Here is a 16673-nt window from a genome sequence, read left to right on the forward strand (position 1 = left end):
ATTTGAACCTAGACTTCCTGACTGGCGGCCTAGGCCCCTATCTATCCCACTGCGCCAAACCCATTTGGGGCACTTTGCCAAAGATATTGATACTGAAAAACGTAATACATCATCATGCCATTTGTTATAGTTTTTCCAATAACCTTCGTGCCTTTTATGGAGAAGAGCCACAACGTTATCCATTAACAATGTCTCCCCATTTCATTTTCCTATGCTTAACAACACACCCCCAACCAAAACAAAGACTACACTACCAAGAAAACAAACACAAGTAATTTCACCAACTAGAGAGAGAGAGAGAGAGAGAAAACAAAGACTACACTACCAAGAAAACAAACACAAGTAATTTCACCAAAGAGAGAGAGAGAGAGAGAGAGAGAGAGAGAGAGAGAGAGATCTTAGGATCTTTTGGCCAGCCTCTTCTCCACCACAAAGAAGCCGAAGAGAGAAACAACAGAGAAGGCCGAGAAGCAAGCCGCGGCGATGTCGAGGGACACGTGTCTGCCGCTGATGGCCTGGATCTGGAACAGGTTGGTGGACTTGTTGGGGTCGGTGGTCTGGCCAAAGCCGAGCTGATTGCCGGCGGCGTCGACGGCGTAGGCCCTCACGAAGTAGGTGGCGGTGGGCGTGTCCCTCGCGACCACCCACTGGACTGACGACGAGTAGGGCGTGAAGGGACGCGACGCGATGTCGAACTGGCACGTCTTGTCCTTGGTGAGGTCGACGTTGGAATTCCTCCAAGCCCTGTTCGCCTGGCTCACCGGCGCGTAGCACAGCCTCACCTTGATGGTCTTGTACCCCTCGACCCCGCTCCCAGAGAGCGTTTGGTTCAGTGTCCACGTCACAGTGATCGTGTCCTCCCCGGCCTTCAAAACTAGTGAGAAAAACCAAAAGCAAAAAAAAAAAAAAACAATTCAGATTCTCCATAGTTCTGATGTATCATCTTCATGGGCACCAAAATTTTGGGGAATCTTGTTTGTATGCTTGAATAAGAGAATCATGGTGTTGTTTTGCATTCACTCATGGACTGTGATCAAAATGCAAATTTCTGATTGCAAGTTTTTTAAAATTTTGAAGAAAAAAACATTCTTAATTTGACATTGAAGAAAAATTTTCCTTAATTCAGCTTTCCACCAACGAAAGTGAAGGAAAAAGAGAAATGGGTTGAAGAAATTCTGTTGACTCTTTACTCATAATGATCGTTTTTTGCAAGTGACATAAAAACATTGGGTCTGTTACCACAGAAACGAATACATAGTGCAAAGAATGAGTGAGGAAATATGAGAAGGAACAGAGAGTGAAAGAGCAGTCTTGCCATCTCCGGGATTAGGGGATGCCTGAACAACCAAGGAACGAGGAAGGGAAGAGAAGGGCACACCACCATGAACAAGACTGAGGAGTGATGCAATAAAAACAGCAGATATCAAAGGAAGAAAGGGGGATGAGGAAGCCATTCTAGAGAGAGAGAGGGGTGGGGATGGTTTCTTTGGTGCAGAGGGGCAAGGGGTTGATGGGGTTTAAATCCTCTGAATACGCAGAAAGTCAAAAGACACTGTTGTGCACCCAATGGAGCCCTTCGAGACAGGAAGAGATCATGGTTAACGGTTGCCAAAATTGCAAGTGGTTGACCTTTAGCTGCCATGAGAAGCCATTTATCAGGAGCAGGGTTGGAGTTGCATAATCCCGTTGACCATGACTTTGGTTGGCTTAATTTGTTACCTACTTTTTAAATATTAGATTTCTTTTCTCTACTTATTAAATATTAGATTTCTTTACAGTTGTCTGGAAAACGCTATGTATGGTGACAGAAGGTATTGACTTTTAATGAGAGAAACTCCTTCATATGGCTTAGTATACGGATGTTTATGTTTTTTTTAAAGGCAAGTTGGGGTTAGGCAGACCCCTATCAGTTATACAAGTATTCCATTGGATTTTGAACCTGCTGTAATGAAATGGTGGTCTTCAACAAATGCACAAATAACTCACAAACAAGTGTCTATTGGAGACACTACAAGCATGACCCTTGAAAGGGTATAAAGGGAAGAACACTTGAAAAATAAATAATACTTTATTCATGAACAAAATGCTTAAGAAGCATAGTTATTTACATTGAAGGGGTTCACCCCTATATATACAAAACAATGGGAGAGAGAGGAGAGCTCATTTTGAGCTCTCCAAAAAGAGACGTTGGATTCCAACGTCTCTTAAAATAGTTGTTGGACTACAGTCCAACAGCATTTATTATTATAGCTGTTGGACTATAGTCCAACAGCATTTATTGTAGCTGTTGGACTACAGTCCAACAGCTACTTGCACAGTCAAGTTCCAACAGGAACTTGACTGGATCAAAATATCTAGTTTCTATTGAACTAGATGCTAAAAAAGAAAATAAAAAAATAGAAAAAGAAAATAATAAAAGAAAATATAATAATATTAAATAATATATATATATATTGCAGTTTACATTTTAACACTCCCCTTCAAACTTACTGTACAATGAGCGAAAGTTTGTCTAAGAGGAAGTGAAATCTGGGAGCAGCGAGAGGCTTGGTGAAGCAGTCTGCTAATTGATATTCTGATGTAACATATGGCAGATCAATGGTTTCATGTAAGTATTCCTCTCTGACATAGTGACAGTCCATCTCAATGTGTTTAGTGCGCTCATGGAATGTCCGGTTGCTTGCAATGTAGATCGCACTTTTGTTGTCACAGCACATCTTTGAAGCTTGCGTTGCTTTAGCTCCCATATCTGCTAGCAATCGTCTGAGCCAAACAACCTCCATATTGGTGGTTGCCATGGCTCTATATTCAGCTTCGGTGGAGGAAAGAGAGACTTTCTGCTGCTTCTTGCACCTCCACGAAATTAAGGTTTGACCTAGGAACACACAAAAACCATTAGTTGAGTGTCTATTATTGGGATCACCTCCCCAGTCAGCATCAGTATATGCAATTAAATTTAATGAAGATGAAGCAGACAAGAAGAGTCCTCGTGAAAGAGAGGATTTTAAGTATCTAATAATACGCAAAATCGCTCCCATGTGCACGGAGGTGGGAGCATGCTGAAACTGACTGACTGTATGAACCGCATGAGTTATATCTGGCCTAGTAATGGAAAGATAAGAAAGAGCTCCAACAAGTTGTCTATAAGGAGTAGGATCATCAAGAAGTTCTCCATCATCAATTTTCATTTTAACATTGACAACTTCTGGAGTGTCTACTTTCTTATCATCTGTAATTCCAGACCTGGAAACGATATCAAGAGCAAATTTAGATTGAGATATCAAATACCCCCGAGGGGAATAAGCAACTTCAATGCCTAAAAAATATCTTAATAAACCTAAGTCAGTCATTTCAAAGTGAGTTTTAAGAAGAGATTTGATATTTGCAACTCCCTGTTTGTCGCCTCCAGTGATGATCATATCGTCCACATAGAGAAGAAGAATAATGATGCCTGCATCAGATTTCTTAACAAACAAAGCAGTGTCAGTTAAACAAGGTTGAAAACCAATATCAAGCATAACATGACTAAATCGGTCATACCAGGCTTTTGGAGCCTGTTTAAGACCATAAAGAGCTTTTTCTAGACGAAGAGCTTTACCCTTAGGGATACTAATACCAGGTGGGGCTTCCATGTATACTTCTTCAACGAGATTCCCATTCAGGAAAGCATTTTTGACATCTAATTGAAAGATAGACCATGTTCTAATGGAGGCCAAGGCTATTAAAGTTCTAACAGTGGTCATACGGGCCACACGAGCAAATGTTTCTTCATAATCGATGCCATACTCTTGGGCATATCCTTTTGCTACTAAACGGGCCTTATATCTTTCCAGGGTCCCATCACTTTTGGTTTTGACTTTGTATACCCACCTACAACCTATAGGTTTCTTACCCGGAGGAATATCTTGTATCGTCCAAGTATTGGCCTTTTCTAGTGCATCCAATTCTATTTTCATGGCTTCTATCCATTCTATATGATTTTTTGCTTGAAAATAGGATGATGGTTCAATATATGATTGTATTAATGTAATGGCGGCCCTATACGTGGGTGAAAAAGATTCATAAGATACAAATTTTTCTGGAGGTTTAGAGATTCTAGACGTTCTTCTAGGTGGGACTTCAGAGTATTTTTGTAATGCACATGGAAGATTTTGCTCTCTACGTCTTGAATATTGTAGACTAACATCCCTATGGATTTGCTCTTCATTATCATCATTTTCAACAACAATAGGACTTTGATCATTGTCAAGGTCACATCCAACATCACATTCATTGGATTTTGAAGTTGGATCAATTAAAAATGAGTATTCAGTGACATCCTTGGATTTTTCAAATTCAAAGAAGCTTTCTTTTTCCAAAAAAGATACATTTCTTGACACATATAATTTGTCATTTTGAAAATCGAAACACCTGTAGCCTTTTTGATTATCAGCATATCCTAAAAAGGCACATGGGATTGCACGAGGAGAGAGTTTATCATTTCTGTTGGTGAAAACAAAACATTTGCATCCAAAGACTCTTAATCTAGAATAATCTGGAGTTAAATTAACAAGTTTTTCTATTGGAGTTGTATTCTTTAATGAGGAAGATGGCATTCTATTAATGAGGTAGGTGGCAGTTAGGACCGCTTCAGCCCAAAAACTTTTTGGAACTTGATTTGCAATTAGCAATGTCCTAGTAGTTTCCATAATGTGCCGATGTTTGCGTTCGGCTAGGCCATTCTGTTGTGGAGTGTGTGGACATGATCTTTGATGTGTAATACCATGTAAATTGAGATAGTCTTTGAATTCTTTGGACATAAATTCTCCCCCTGAATCAGTGCGAAAAACAGAAATATCATTTTGAAACTTATTTTTAACCATTTTATGAAATATTTGGAAGTTAGCAAAGACATCAGATTTATGTTTAAGAAAATAAATCCAAGTATGTCTAGAAAAGTCATCAACAAAAATGACATAATATGTATAACCACCTTTGGAAATAACTGGTGCGGGGCCCCAAACATCCGAATGTATTAACTCAAGTGGTCGTGAGGAAACAAAAGTTCTACTAAGAAATGGTAACCTTTTCATTTTGCCAAGAATGCAGTCTTTACAAGAAAAATTTTCAGAATTACAAAATTTTTCCAAACTTGGAAAATATTGAATTTTAGACATATGAGGATGGCCAAGCCTTTTGTGCCATAAATCCAATTCTAATTTCTGAATATTATAACAAAATGCATTCTTGGGTAATTCCAAAAAGTCCATGTAATAAAGTCATCCTTCTCTATGGCCTTCCCCAATCAGCTTCCCTGACTGGCGATCCTGTACCCAACAACCATGAGAAGAGAAGGAGATATTACATCCATAATCAGATATTTGCGAGACAGATAAGAGATTCAAATTAAGTTTAGGGATATATCTAACTTCTGGGATAAAAAATCTTTTGGATTTTTGAAGATTTTCAAAACATCCTATTCCTTTTACTTCGAGAGATGTGCCATCAGCTGTAAAAACCTTTGACACACTTGAGTCATTTTTAAGACATTCGGATAGACTATTAACATTTGGGGTCATATGAAAAGAAGCACCAAAATCTAAAAGCCAAGGAAAATTACCTGGACCGGAGAAAGATGCAACTGCCGCTCCAGTTGAGGCTTCGGTTGAGGAGGATACCCCTTTGAGAAGAGGTTGAAGGATTTCCATCAGTTGAGCCATAAACACAGGTGCATCTTGATCTTTTGACTCAGATTCAACAGATGCAACTCTTTTTTCTTCCCTTCTTTTTAACTTTGGACATTGAGGCCTATAGTGCCCCGGTTCATGACAATGATGACAAATAACTTTTCTTTTATCAAAGTCGCCGTTTTGCCTTCCAAAATGAGGCGGCTTGTAAGTACGAGTATGATTCCCCGGTCTAGATACAGCTAAAACGGAGTCATCATCAACTTTTGGAGTACTTTTTCTAAGTCTATTTTCCTCCATAGTGAGCTCTTCTATAGTATCAACAATAGAAGGAATTTTTCCATGATGTAAAAGGGCCGATTTGGTGGATTCAAACTCCGGCCTTAGACCATTCACAAATTGATAGAAATGTTCCATATCGAGTTGCTTTTGGCGAAGCTCGATGTGTTCGGCACAATGCCATTTGGGCTCAAGAAGAGCCAACTCTTCCCAAAGTTCGGACAACTCATTATAATATTCTCGAATAGTTTTATCTTTTTGAGTCATTGTCTGAACTTTATCTTGTAAATTGCATACATGTGCAATATCTTTAAGGGAATACATGTTTTTGAGGTATTCCCAAGCCTTATCGGCATGCTCAAACATAGCTAGACTAGAGCATTTTTTAATGTCTATGCTATTGATGAGCCATGACATAATTTTTGCATGCCCTATCCTCCATTCTTTCCATTTCTTTTCATAAGTGGCTAACGCCTTACTCTTCTCTTCTTCCGTTAGAGGAACCTCTTTATCACCCTCTTTCTTGGTAAGAGATAGTTTAGGTTCCAAATCGGAACCATCCACTATACCCCATAAACCTTTTCCCCAAATGTGGTGCTTCATAATCGAAGCCCACATTACATAGTTAGTATCATTTAGCTTCATAGGAATGATGGTGATCTTATCATTGTCATCCATCTTTTACAAGGGTAAGAGAGGAATAAATAGGAGGAGAGAGAGAGAAAAATAAAAAAAAAAGAAAAAGAGTAGACAAAGGAATAAGAGAGGATACAAAACCAAATTTTTTTGTAGCACAAGTTCGTCTTTCTTCAAACAAATCTTCTTGAGCCAAGAACAAGGTGATGAAACACCTTTTGTAAATGTGGCACGGAAATCGAGGCAGAAGCACTTCAAGATCTAAGGATTTCGTAGCTTTGATACCATGTAATGAAATGGTGGTCTTCAACAAATGCACAAATAACTCACAAACAAGTGTCTATTGGAGACACTACAAGCATGACCCTTGAAAGGGTATAAAGGGAAGAACACTTGAAAAATAAATAATACTTTATTCATGAACAAAATGCTTAAGAAGCATAGTTATTTACATTGAAGGGGTTCACCCCTATATATACAAAACAATGGGAGAGAGAGGAGAGCTCATTTTGAGCTCTCCAAAAAGAGACGTTGGATTCCAACGTCTCTTAATATAGCTGTTGGACTACAGTCCAACAACATTTATTATTATAGCTGTTGGACTATAGTCCAACAGCATTTATTGTAGTTGTTGGACTACAGTCCAACAGCTACTTGCACAGTCAAGTTCCAACAGGAACTTGACTGGATCAAAATATCTAGTTTCTATTGAACTAGATGCTAAAAAAGAAAATAAAAAAAAAATAGAAAAAGAAAATAATAAAAGAAAATATAATAATATTAAATAATATATGTATATATATATATTGCAGTTTACATTTTAACACCTGCAACGTCCCAACACAAGGTGACGTGCACTAGCTGCTCCTACCAGACAAGCGGAACCAAGGCTGCAAAGTAGGATGCCTATTTGCACAATTTATTGAATAATGCAAGATTGGTTACTAAAACTAATTGTATCTTAAATGATCTAGTTGAATTGAATGCATTTTTTTAAATTTGTACAGATCACATCATGAAACATCAGTCACCCCTTCTTAGAGGTCGTTGTGTGGTTTTGGAATCCAACAACCAACACATCTAGTTAGAAGATATTGAGATAACCATTATGTTGGAGGACGTGACACGAATCATCGGACTAAAGTGCCATGGAGAGCCATTGAGTGGACAACGGTATAGAGATTTCAAGAACTTTGTGTTATTTACTTACGAGCAAATGATGATGTGTTTGAAGGCGAAACGATCATGTTTTCATGGCTTAGGAGCTACTATGACCCTAGTAGGGTGAGGAGAATGAAGAAAAAGCTACCATGTATTGGAGAGAAGGCTAGTAGTAGGGTAAACATGTCGATAAGAGCATTTTTGCTATACTTCTTTGGTTCATGCTTATTCATCGACACTAGTGAAAAAGTTGATCCACACATCATACATTAAAATATTGGTGGAGCTGGATCGCATTAACCAATACGCATGAGGAGAAGTCTCACTTGTATGCAAGTTTGAGTAGCACGAGAAGTGAAAGAAAAAACCGTGTCGAGATGTTGATGTAGTTGGATTCCCATATCAACAACCAAACAAAAATACGCATGTGAATATTAAATGATCGCGAGTTGGATCTGTTTGCACTGATGATTGTAGGTTGCCATATTAAACAAAAATATGCATGAGGATACACATGTATATATTGTACGAAACTCACCTTTCAAACCTTTAGATAAGGAAGTCGATCACAATGATGATACCGCAACCTTCTCAGAATGCAATGCTAAATTACACAGAAATCAATGCAAGAGTTTTACAAGTTCTTTAAGTGAAGTTTCGCACATATATTTATGTAAATTCATGAAGTATGTGAAAAGGTAGGATATTTGCGATTGGAGTTTTGCAAATATATTTATGCAAAATATTGATGTATATGCAAAAATGTAGGATATTTGTGATTTTTGTAGTTTCAGTTTCACTGAAAAATCATAAATAAATTTATGCAAGTTTGCGAGGTCTGCATAAAAAATGTGTGAATCTAGATTTAAGTGTGTGTTTGCACTAGCTGTTAGGCGGTACAATTCTATCTCAATAAGGTGTAAATTTATAGTTGCAAAGGGTAAAAGGGTTCTAACGATATTAGATATTTACGAGTTTGGACATCGAAAGAAATATAAAAAATTATAAGGTTTTTAAGGAATCAAGAAATCATGTCAAATTAAACGTAGAGTACGATCATTTTTCATTTTTTCTTTCTACCTTCACTTTTTCTACATCTTTCTAACTTTTAAGTGTGCCCTTAATAGGCCCGCCTCCCTCCTATTCTATATCATAAATATGATAAATAAATATAATTATATCAATTATGTTCCTCATGCATATATAAAAGCTTGCCTAGCCTGCTAAAAGAAGTCTGGATGGTAGGCCTAACCCTTACCAGATTACTCGTTAGATCCCACACACCTAGGCCTCGGCTGGGCTTACTCTGGGCAGGAATCTTGGGCCCATTTGGCTGGCCAAGACCAATTTAAACCCTAACTTTAATGGAAAAGTAAGTGCTGAATCCAAATTCTCAAAACCCATCTTTGGCCTGGTAGACTCACTCGGTTCTCATGGTCTTGCTTTAGTTCCCAGTAACTAAACATTCTCACCTACTGAGTAGAACTCAATGAACTTTGCCCTCCTTGGGAAAGGCTTTCCGAATTTTCTTTTGGTGGACTAACAGTTAAATCATCAGGATTTGGATCGTTGCATCAAATTGTCAGTCTCAAGTCTAATTTGACATGCACTACAAAGCACTATATTTATCATGTCTAGATAAATGAAACCAGTCCATCATGCAATATCTACTGATGAATACTTGAACAAGAACACCATGGACAGAGCACATGCAGCAACACAATGCATGAACAGATGAAAATATGGGTTTGAGCTTTGGATTAAAAGGTATTCAGCTGTCTCAACTGATTTCATGATTTGCCAATGTAGAAGTCTTAGTTATAATCAAGAATCAGTTATTGTAGCCATTTCCTCAAAATCTCCTTTATATTTTTCCTCCCAGAGCATAAGCACAGAAATGCTGACAATGTTTATAGCCTATCCTATATCACCCTGCCATGACCATTAAATATATTCATTGCAAATTGGAGGGCACTATTAGTAAACTTCTGTATAAGTGAAATAAAATTTATCAATTAAAGTGTAGAAAATGAGTGATTGTACAGAGAGTGCAGATCACCAGCTTCAGAGTTCGTTTCCACTAAAATGTCTTCTTATTCAAATGTATAAGTAAATGTGCATTATCAGAGGACTTTGTCCCAGTGAAAGTTTTGTCAGCAAAAATCAGCATGGTATACATCTCTCTATAGTTGAATGCCATATCTGACTCAAGAATTAAATACCATATCAGTGCTACACATCCGATCGATGCCCAGGAGGGACAATCTGTCATGATATACATCAACATGACCAAATGCATCTGATCCAGGAGGGCATTCAAGAGCAGCTTCAAGAACTCTGTGATGAATGCCATGGGAATCAATACAGTAGCCTCCTTTATGGTCATGTCCAGCAAGGCATGCCTTCACGCAATTGTATCTGTGTATAACGTTCATTACTTCATCATAGTTCCAAAGTAATGCTTCAGGAGACGCTGCCCCAGGATCTAGTGGTAGATGGCAACAGATTACAACCTTCTGTTTAAGCTCGCTTGCATCTTTCAGAACACGGTCAAGCCATTCTAATTGTGCCTTCCCAACACCTCCATTGAACATTAGGTACCTTCTGTCAAGACCTGCCAAGCCTGTAGGACTGTTCTTGTCGGCATTAGGGTTCTTGGTCTGCAGAATTTCAAGAGCCTTTAATGTGTTGGGATGATCCTTAGGCCAACCAATAGCACTGATGTCGTAGGCATCCAGAACCACGAATCGGAAATCATGGATAGGAGAGAACTCATAGTGTGCACAGCCATGACGTGTGGGCATCTTCAACAGAGAAATCAGATCCTCGCGAGGGAGATTGTAGAGGCAATGGTTTCCTAGCATGTGATACATGGGACCTTCAAACTTTTCAAATTCATGTGCCACTTTCACTACAGCATTCCTTGAATCCTCCTTTGGACAAAACCCATCCACTATGTCTCCAAAGTGAATTGAGAACTTGAGATTCCCATGATCATTCCATTTCTTGACAGCCCTTCTCAAAACCTCAACGCTGTGCTGATAATAACGAGGGACGCCAAGGAATGAACACCCATCAGGGATATCTGCAAACTGCACGTCGGTGATGACCCCAAAAGAAAAAATTGGCTGCTTTGGGTGAGCATTAGCCATCACATTTGCTGATGGCTTCTGCATCTTTGGCTGATCCACAAATCACTTTAAAGAATCTGCACCACTCAACTGCAAATTCATGTCAAGTTACTAAGGATCCATTACATGCAAGATTCACGAAGCTCATGATTTTTTTTTTAAAGATACTGATGATGGACTGTTATACAACCAGAAACAAGAGGGAACCACCCATGATACCTGAACACTGTCAGCCTAAAAGATGCTTACATAACCAAGAAACTGTCTTCATCACAGCCATAAGTTCTAGAGCCCTACATTGTTAAAATGGAAATAGATAGACATCAGTCATCCCATCCATAAAAGATAACCTTTTACTGTCACACAGCTGTCAAGAGGAGCAGATATATATACTTATTCACTTCCTGAAAGAAAAGGCACCAGTAACAAGCATCCTTTGAATTTCCTCGTAACCAAGTTATGACAGAAACAGCATTACACTAAAAATCATACTTGCTAGGAATAAAGAAAAGAATCAACGAGGAGAGAAACCTCATCAGTTAACTCTAACCTTAAATCTTGTGAGAACTTTCTTTAGCTTACATGCCAAAAGATACCAGGTAATGAAAATGTTAAACACTGCTGCCCAAAAAGTTATTGCAGCATTATGACTTTCATGTTTTTTGTCCAATTTGAAGAATGGTCTTGAAATAATTCAGATAGCACTTATATAATGTGTACATCTAAAATTAGCATTCTGTAATTTGTCGGACAAGCAACATGTCTGCTAAAGTTGACAGACAACAATGAGATGAAGAAGACTATAAGCTGAGTTACACTACATTACTAGGTCAACTCTGATTTGCAGTTTCATCCACTATGCTCCAATAATCATAGAAAACTTTTTAGAATGCCTTATAAGCATATAAAATAATTGAAAAAAAAACAAAAGTAAAAGAACAAATCACATTTCTTCATTTTCATTAGGGTGAGAATCCAGATAGATTACATCAAATAAAATACAATGATGATGCAAATTTCTTAAATTACTAGTAATACAACTCCTCAGTAATTCTGACATAAAGTAATGAATCATCCTAGTGGAAATTATGCTTTTTCTGCAGACCAAGGTTGAAGGCAACTTTCTTTTAATTTATATACTGTCATATTCTTTGCAACAAATTTGCATTCATTTCTCATGATAGAAATAGTCTTTGCTTGAAAAAAGAGAAAAGAAGGGCAAGAAGAGAAGTCACTGAGGCTGCAAATCAATTCATCATATTTTTCATATTTCTTCGAACAATACTTATAAAGATACTGCAAAAAAATGCACATAATCTTTATGTTACGCAATAACAAGAATGCCTGAATTACAAAAAAGGTACTGTATTGTCTCAGCAACTCCCTTTATTCTCCCTCAACTTGTGCCTACCTTTAACAGTTGTTAAGCCTTTTACACCAATGAACTCGTGGGTGAGTAAGTGTTTTTCACTGGTTATCACAAAACAAAAAATCTTAATAGATAAGAAAAACAGTATGGCCTTTGCTTAAATAGATCAAGGCACACTTAACAATTCATGAAACATTTGGGCTAAGGATAATGTGGTATTGAAGCTGGACAAATTTATGATGTGGAAGATTTCAACTTGAGTGAACTAGACACAAATGTTGAAGGTGCATTTAAAGGTTTAGATATGCTCATCATATCAACCTTGATGGTCTATTTTTTTCAGCATGGTTAGTTGAAAGTGTCCTTCATACAATGATCAGTGATCTTGTGAAGGCATTTTGCCTAGCAGAATTACAGGTATATAGATGGATGTTGAACAATTTCACAACCTCAAGGTTCGCAATGTTTTCAAGCTGCACAATGGAGGCTAGCATGACCAAAGCTATGGTTTCAAACTTAAAATGTACATCGATAATATAAATTTTCTTTCATTTACTTTATGCATGTTTATTCCATCTTATTTTGTATCTGCTCCTAGAATGCCTGGCCAGTGTTATATATAATAATCCTCGTTGTCAGTTGATCATCTCTTCAGATGACACCCTGCTGTATTTGATAATGGTACTAATGAAAATTGGAGATAACAATTTGCAAAGATGGTCTGTAGTCTATTGGTGCTGTTCTTGTTCTTAGCAATTTAGTTAATCATCGCAAGGTCTATGATGTGGGCAGTACAAATAACTGATTAATAGCCATCCTAAATTCCTAACAGATGCTTTTGGTTTGTTCTCTTATTACCCTTGGAATTCTTACTTTTCTCCTATGTCTGTTTGCACAGGGGGAAAGTGCTCCACTAAGAATGGTGAGTTTTTTAGCATAACCCCAAAAAAAGCAGGGGAAGAGCTTCATATCATTAACACCTCAAATTGGTTATTGGTCCAACCACTAACGTCCTCAAAGAGTAAGAAACTTCTTATTTCTGTTTCTTTTTTTTTCTGGATGTGGGCAGGAAGATGACAATTCCCAACAATGCCTACAGCACATAAGTACAGGTCGATCAAAAACACAAGAATCAATATATGATAACGAAGAATTCACTAAGGACCTTCTTTCCTTATTTTGCCAAGATATAAACCGCGTGTTTCTTGTCTCTAAGGATAAGGGTCATTAAATGGACTTCTAGAGAACTAAGCAACTTTTTACATCTGATAACCAGATAGTCCAAATGAATATGACATTCCACAGTAGCAGAGATTTAATCCAAATCTACAGAAAGATATTCCAGTGAATTAACGTAAACCTGGTTAAAAAGCCACCAAATTAAGCCTCTAACTTGAAAAATACTCTTAACATCAAGGCATAACCAACCTAAAAAATATTGCTAGCAAAACCCACTAAAGGGCTTTGCTAAATTCATGCCAAAAGTCCCAAAAAAGATAATTCACCAAACCAAAAGAGATGGTTACAACCCAAAGATAAGCAAATCAGAAACGTGAAAGGCATTAAGCAAATTAAAGGCAGACATTGATGGGCACGGGCCATATTATACAAAAGCAACCGAACCAAGAGTTTGGGGATCAAAAAGGTTAATGGGTTTTCAGAATGGAATAGGAAGATGGAAAAGGCTTCTGCCGAGCTTCTTGCCTTGACTGAGAAACCGCTCCCCACTTGCTAATATCGCCTCTCAACGCGCCCACCGCGCCTCCTGGTTCTAACTCTTGGCACACACACACAGAGAGAGAGAGAGAGAGAGAGAGAGAGAGAGATCCCAACCACGTTCACAAAATAGGGAGTTTATAACTAGAAAATCGCGTTCAACTGCTGCCTCCTCGGACTCGCTCTTCCCTTAATCACGTGAGGGTGTTGTGTGTTCTCCCCGAAGACGCACTGATTGCTACAGTGCGTGTTCGGGGTCCGATTGAGCGCCACCTATATAAGCACGTGGGGCTTGTATTTCTTTATGGGATGGCATCACTTAGCATCTGAATCCGGTGCGGTTGCAAAGACTTAAGTATCTTTTTCTGCTATTCTCGTCATGAAACGATCTTCAAGAAAATAAAAAAAATGTCTTTTATTCAAAAAAAGGGAAACGACAGTTCGAAAAAAGGATAAAAATATCCTTCATCTAGTATGATGTTAACTCTTCAAAGTTCAAACGTTTCGTTTTTGCCCTAAGCAATGAACTTTTGCACCATCCGATGTAACAGGAGCTCCTTTTGACGACGCAAACTTTGTTGTCCTCTGCTGTCACCGGAGTAGGAGCCTTTGTCGTCGTCTCGAGTCGAGGTTTCTGCCTTGGTTTTTAGCTTATGTTACAACACATTGCCGCCTTCTCATTTCTGCCTTGTGTTACAAAACATTCACGGGTTCACGATCGACTGATTCGATCATTGGTGGGCATCATAGGGGCATTTATCGACCATCTCTTTTTACAGTCTTCTCTTCTTTTTCGTTGTCGTTAGGCATTATGGAAAAAAACAATAATGCACAAACATTTCAACAAGTACCATTAAGGCATCATGAGTACCTTTCCATGTCATCATGTTATCATTGAAGAACGTATGTCATCGTGAGTGCCATTAAAGCGTTGTTTTGTTATTGTAGGTGGATCTTGTCTTTTCGATGGTTAAAAACTTAACGATATTTATAAGATGCTGAGACCTGTTGACAAGAATGCTTATTTACATATGTGAGGAAGGGCCTCTACCCCCATCAGGTATCCTCCATTCACTCAGTATATGCAATGTATCACAATCGCGGTTGTAGTAACATACTACCAATTTGTGAGATATTATTTTGTTTGTTAATATCGATTTGTAAGCTATTATGCTGAATTTTCGTATTGATTTGTAATATATTTTGTGATATGTATATCAATTTGTAAGATATTATGTATTTTGTAGTGTCGATTTGTAAGCTATTATGTTGAATTGCCATATCGATTTGTAATATATTATGCGGTATGTATATCGATTTATAAGATATTATGTGTTTTCTAGTATCGATTTGTAAGATATTTGTAGAAAGACTTTTAAAACGTGTGCGTGCAAAAATTCATTGTTACGGGCTTGCGGTAACAATTTTCGTATTCAAATCATTGCTCATTTAGCGATTTCTATTGAAATCGCTTCACAACATCGTAGATATAATTAAATCGCTATCGTCAACACATATACGACAAATCGTTTCTTTTATTGGCATGGTAAGTAACAACTCAATGCATAGTATAAGCAAATAATAAATCGTTGTTGCTTCTATACTATGATTCATTCAATCGTTTCTTTGACTTGCTTAACCTTATCGGTATCCATTGTTATATGCATCTTAAATAAATCGTAGTAAACGTATGCACTTGCTAACGCAAATTGATATCTTGCTTATAACAGTGATGAACTTATCACCTGATTGTAATAAAGATGATTTATCTCAATCATTTGAAAGATATAGAGAAGTGAACATTTGTACTAATGATGCACCTGAAGAAGTGAACATGTGCACTAATGATGCACATGATAACAAGGGTGCATGCATTGGATTCACTCTTGACTTGAATGTTCAGCAGAAGAAATGCAATTCGATAATGAGATAGACGATCGTGACAATACACTTGATAAAGGTGCAGGCACTGAGAATGTACATGATAGTACACCTAACTCTGTTCTCATAGAAGGAATGCAGTTTAATAATGAGGAAGTTGCATACAAATTTTATAATGATTATACCTTAAAACTTGGCTTCAGTGTTAGAAGGTATTCTTCGTCAAAAAATGCACAGGGTGTCATGGTGAGAAAAACATATGTTTGTTCTAAGGAAGGTTGGAAGAAGTAAAGTGGAAATCCAACAAGAAGCATGTCAGAATCAAGATGTGGATGTCCAGTGAGAATGGTGTTAAGAAGACTTCCGAATGAAAAATATGTAGTTCGTACTTTAATCAGTGATCATAACTATGATTTATCTGCTTCATTTATGACTCCTATGTTAAAATCACATCGTAAAGTAACCGAAGTGCATGTTATAATTGCTGAAATAGCTAATAGCGTCATCATTATACCAAGAAAGACATACAATTTGTTTGCGCACATAGATGGTGGTCGCGAGAATGTGTCATTCACACATATGGATCTAAGAAACCACTTGAGAAGAAAGAGGACAAATAACATGAAGAATGGAGAAATATGTTCTTTGGTTGATTACTTACAGAAGAAATCAAGCATTGACTCTCGTTTCTTTAGTGCAATGCAACTGGATGAAGATGGATATGTTGTGAATATGTTTTGGGCAGATTCAAAGTCAAGAATAGATTATGAATGCTTTAATGATGTGCTTATTTTTTATACGACAGTGAAGATTAATACTGAAGTGGTCATTTGC

The 16673-nt window shown here is 37.6% G+C and overlaps 2 protein-coding genes across 2 annotated transcripts; both read right to left on the reverse strand.

Moving 5' to 3' along the window:
• Positions 1–175: 175 nt before the first annotated feature.
• Positions 176–1512, reverse strand: LOC149833210 (high-affinity nitrate transporter 3.1-like). Its single transcript, XM_090014986.1, has 2 exons — positions 1316–1512; positions 176–874 (listed from the first exon to the last, which is right to left on the reverse strand). The coding sequence occupies exons 1-2, from the start codon at positions 1452–1454 to the stop codon at positions 399–401; spliced, it is 615 nt and encodes a 204-aa protein (XP_089871112.1). The 5' UTR covers positions 1455–1512; the 3' UTR covers positions 176–398.
• Positions 1513–9685: 8173 nt separating this feature from the next.
• Positions 9686–12005, reverse strand: LOC149833211 (manganese-dependent ADP-ribose/CDP-alcohol diphosphatase-like protein). The gene is made up of 2 exons (XM_090012747.1): positions 11093–12005; positions 9686–10963 (listed from the first exon to the last, which is right to left on the reverse strand). Exon 2 carries the CDS (start codon positions 10916–10918, stop codon positions 9950–9952), a length of 969 nt encoding a protein of 322 aa, XP_089868873.1. The 5' UTR covers positions 10919–10963; positions 11093–12005; the 3' UTR covers positions 9686–9949.
• Between the last annotated feature and the right edge of the window lie 4668 nt (positions 12006–16673).

This window comes from Nuphar pumila, chromosome 7, assembly GCF_984573655.1.
Source record: "Nuphar pumila chromosome 7, dmNupPumi1.hap1.1, whole genome shotgun sequence".
In the NCBI taxonomy this organism is placed as follows: domain Eukaryota; kingdom Viridiplantae; phylum Streptophyta; class Magnoliopsida; order Nymphaeales; family Nymphaeaceae; genus Nuphar; species Nuphar pumila.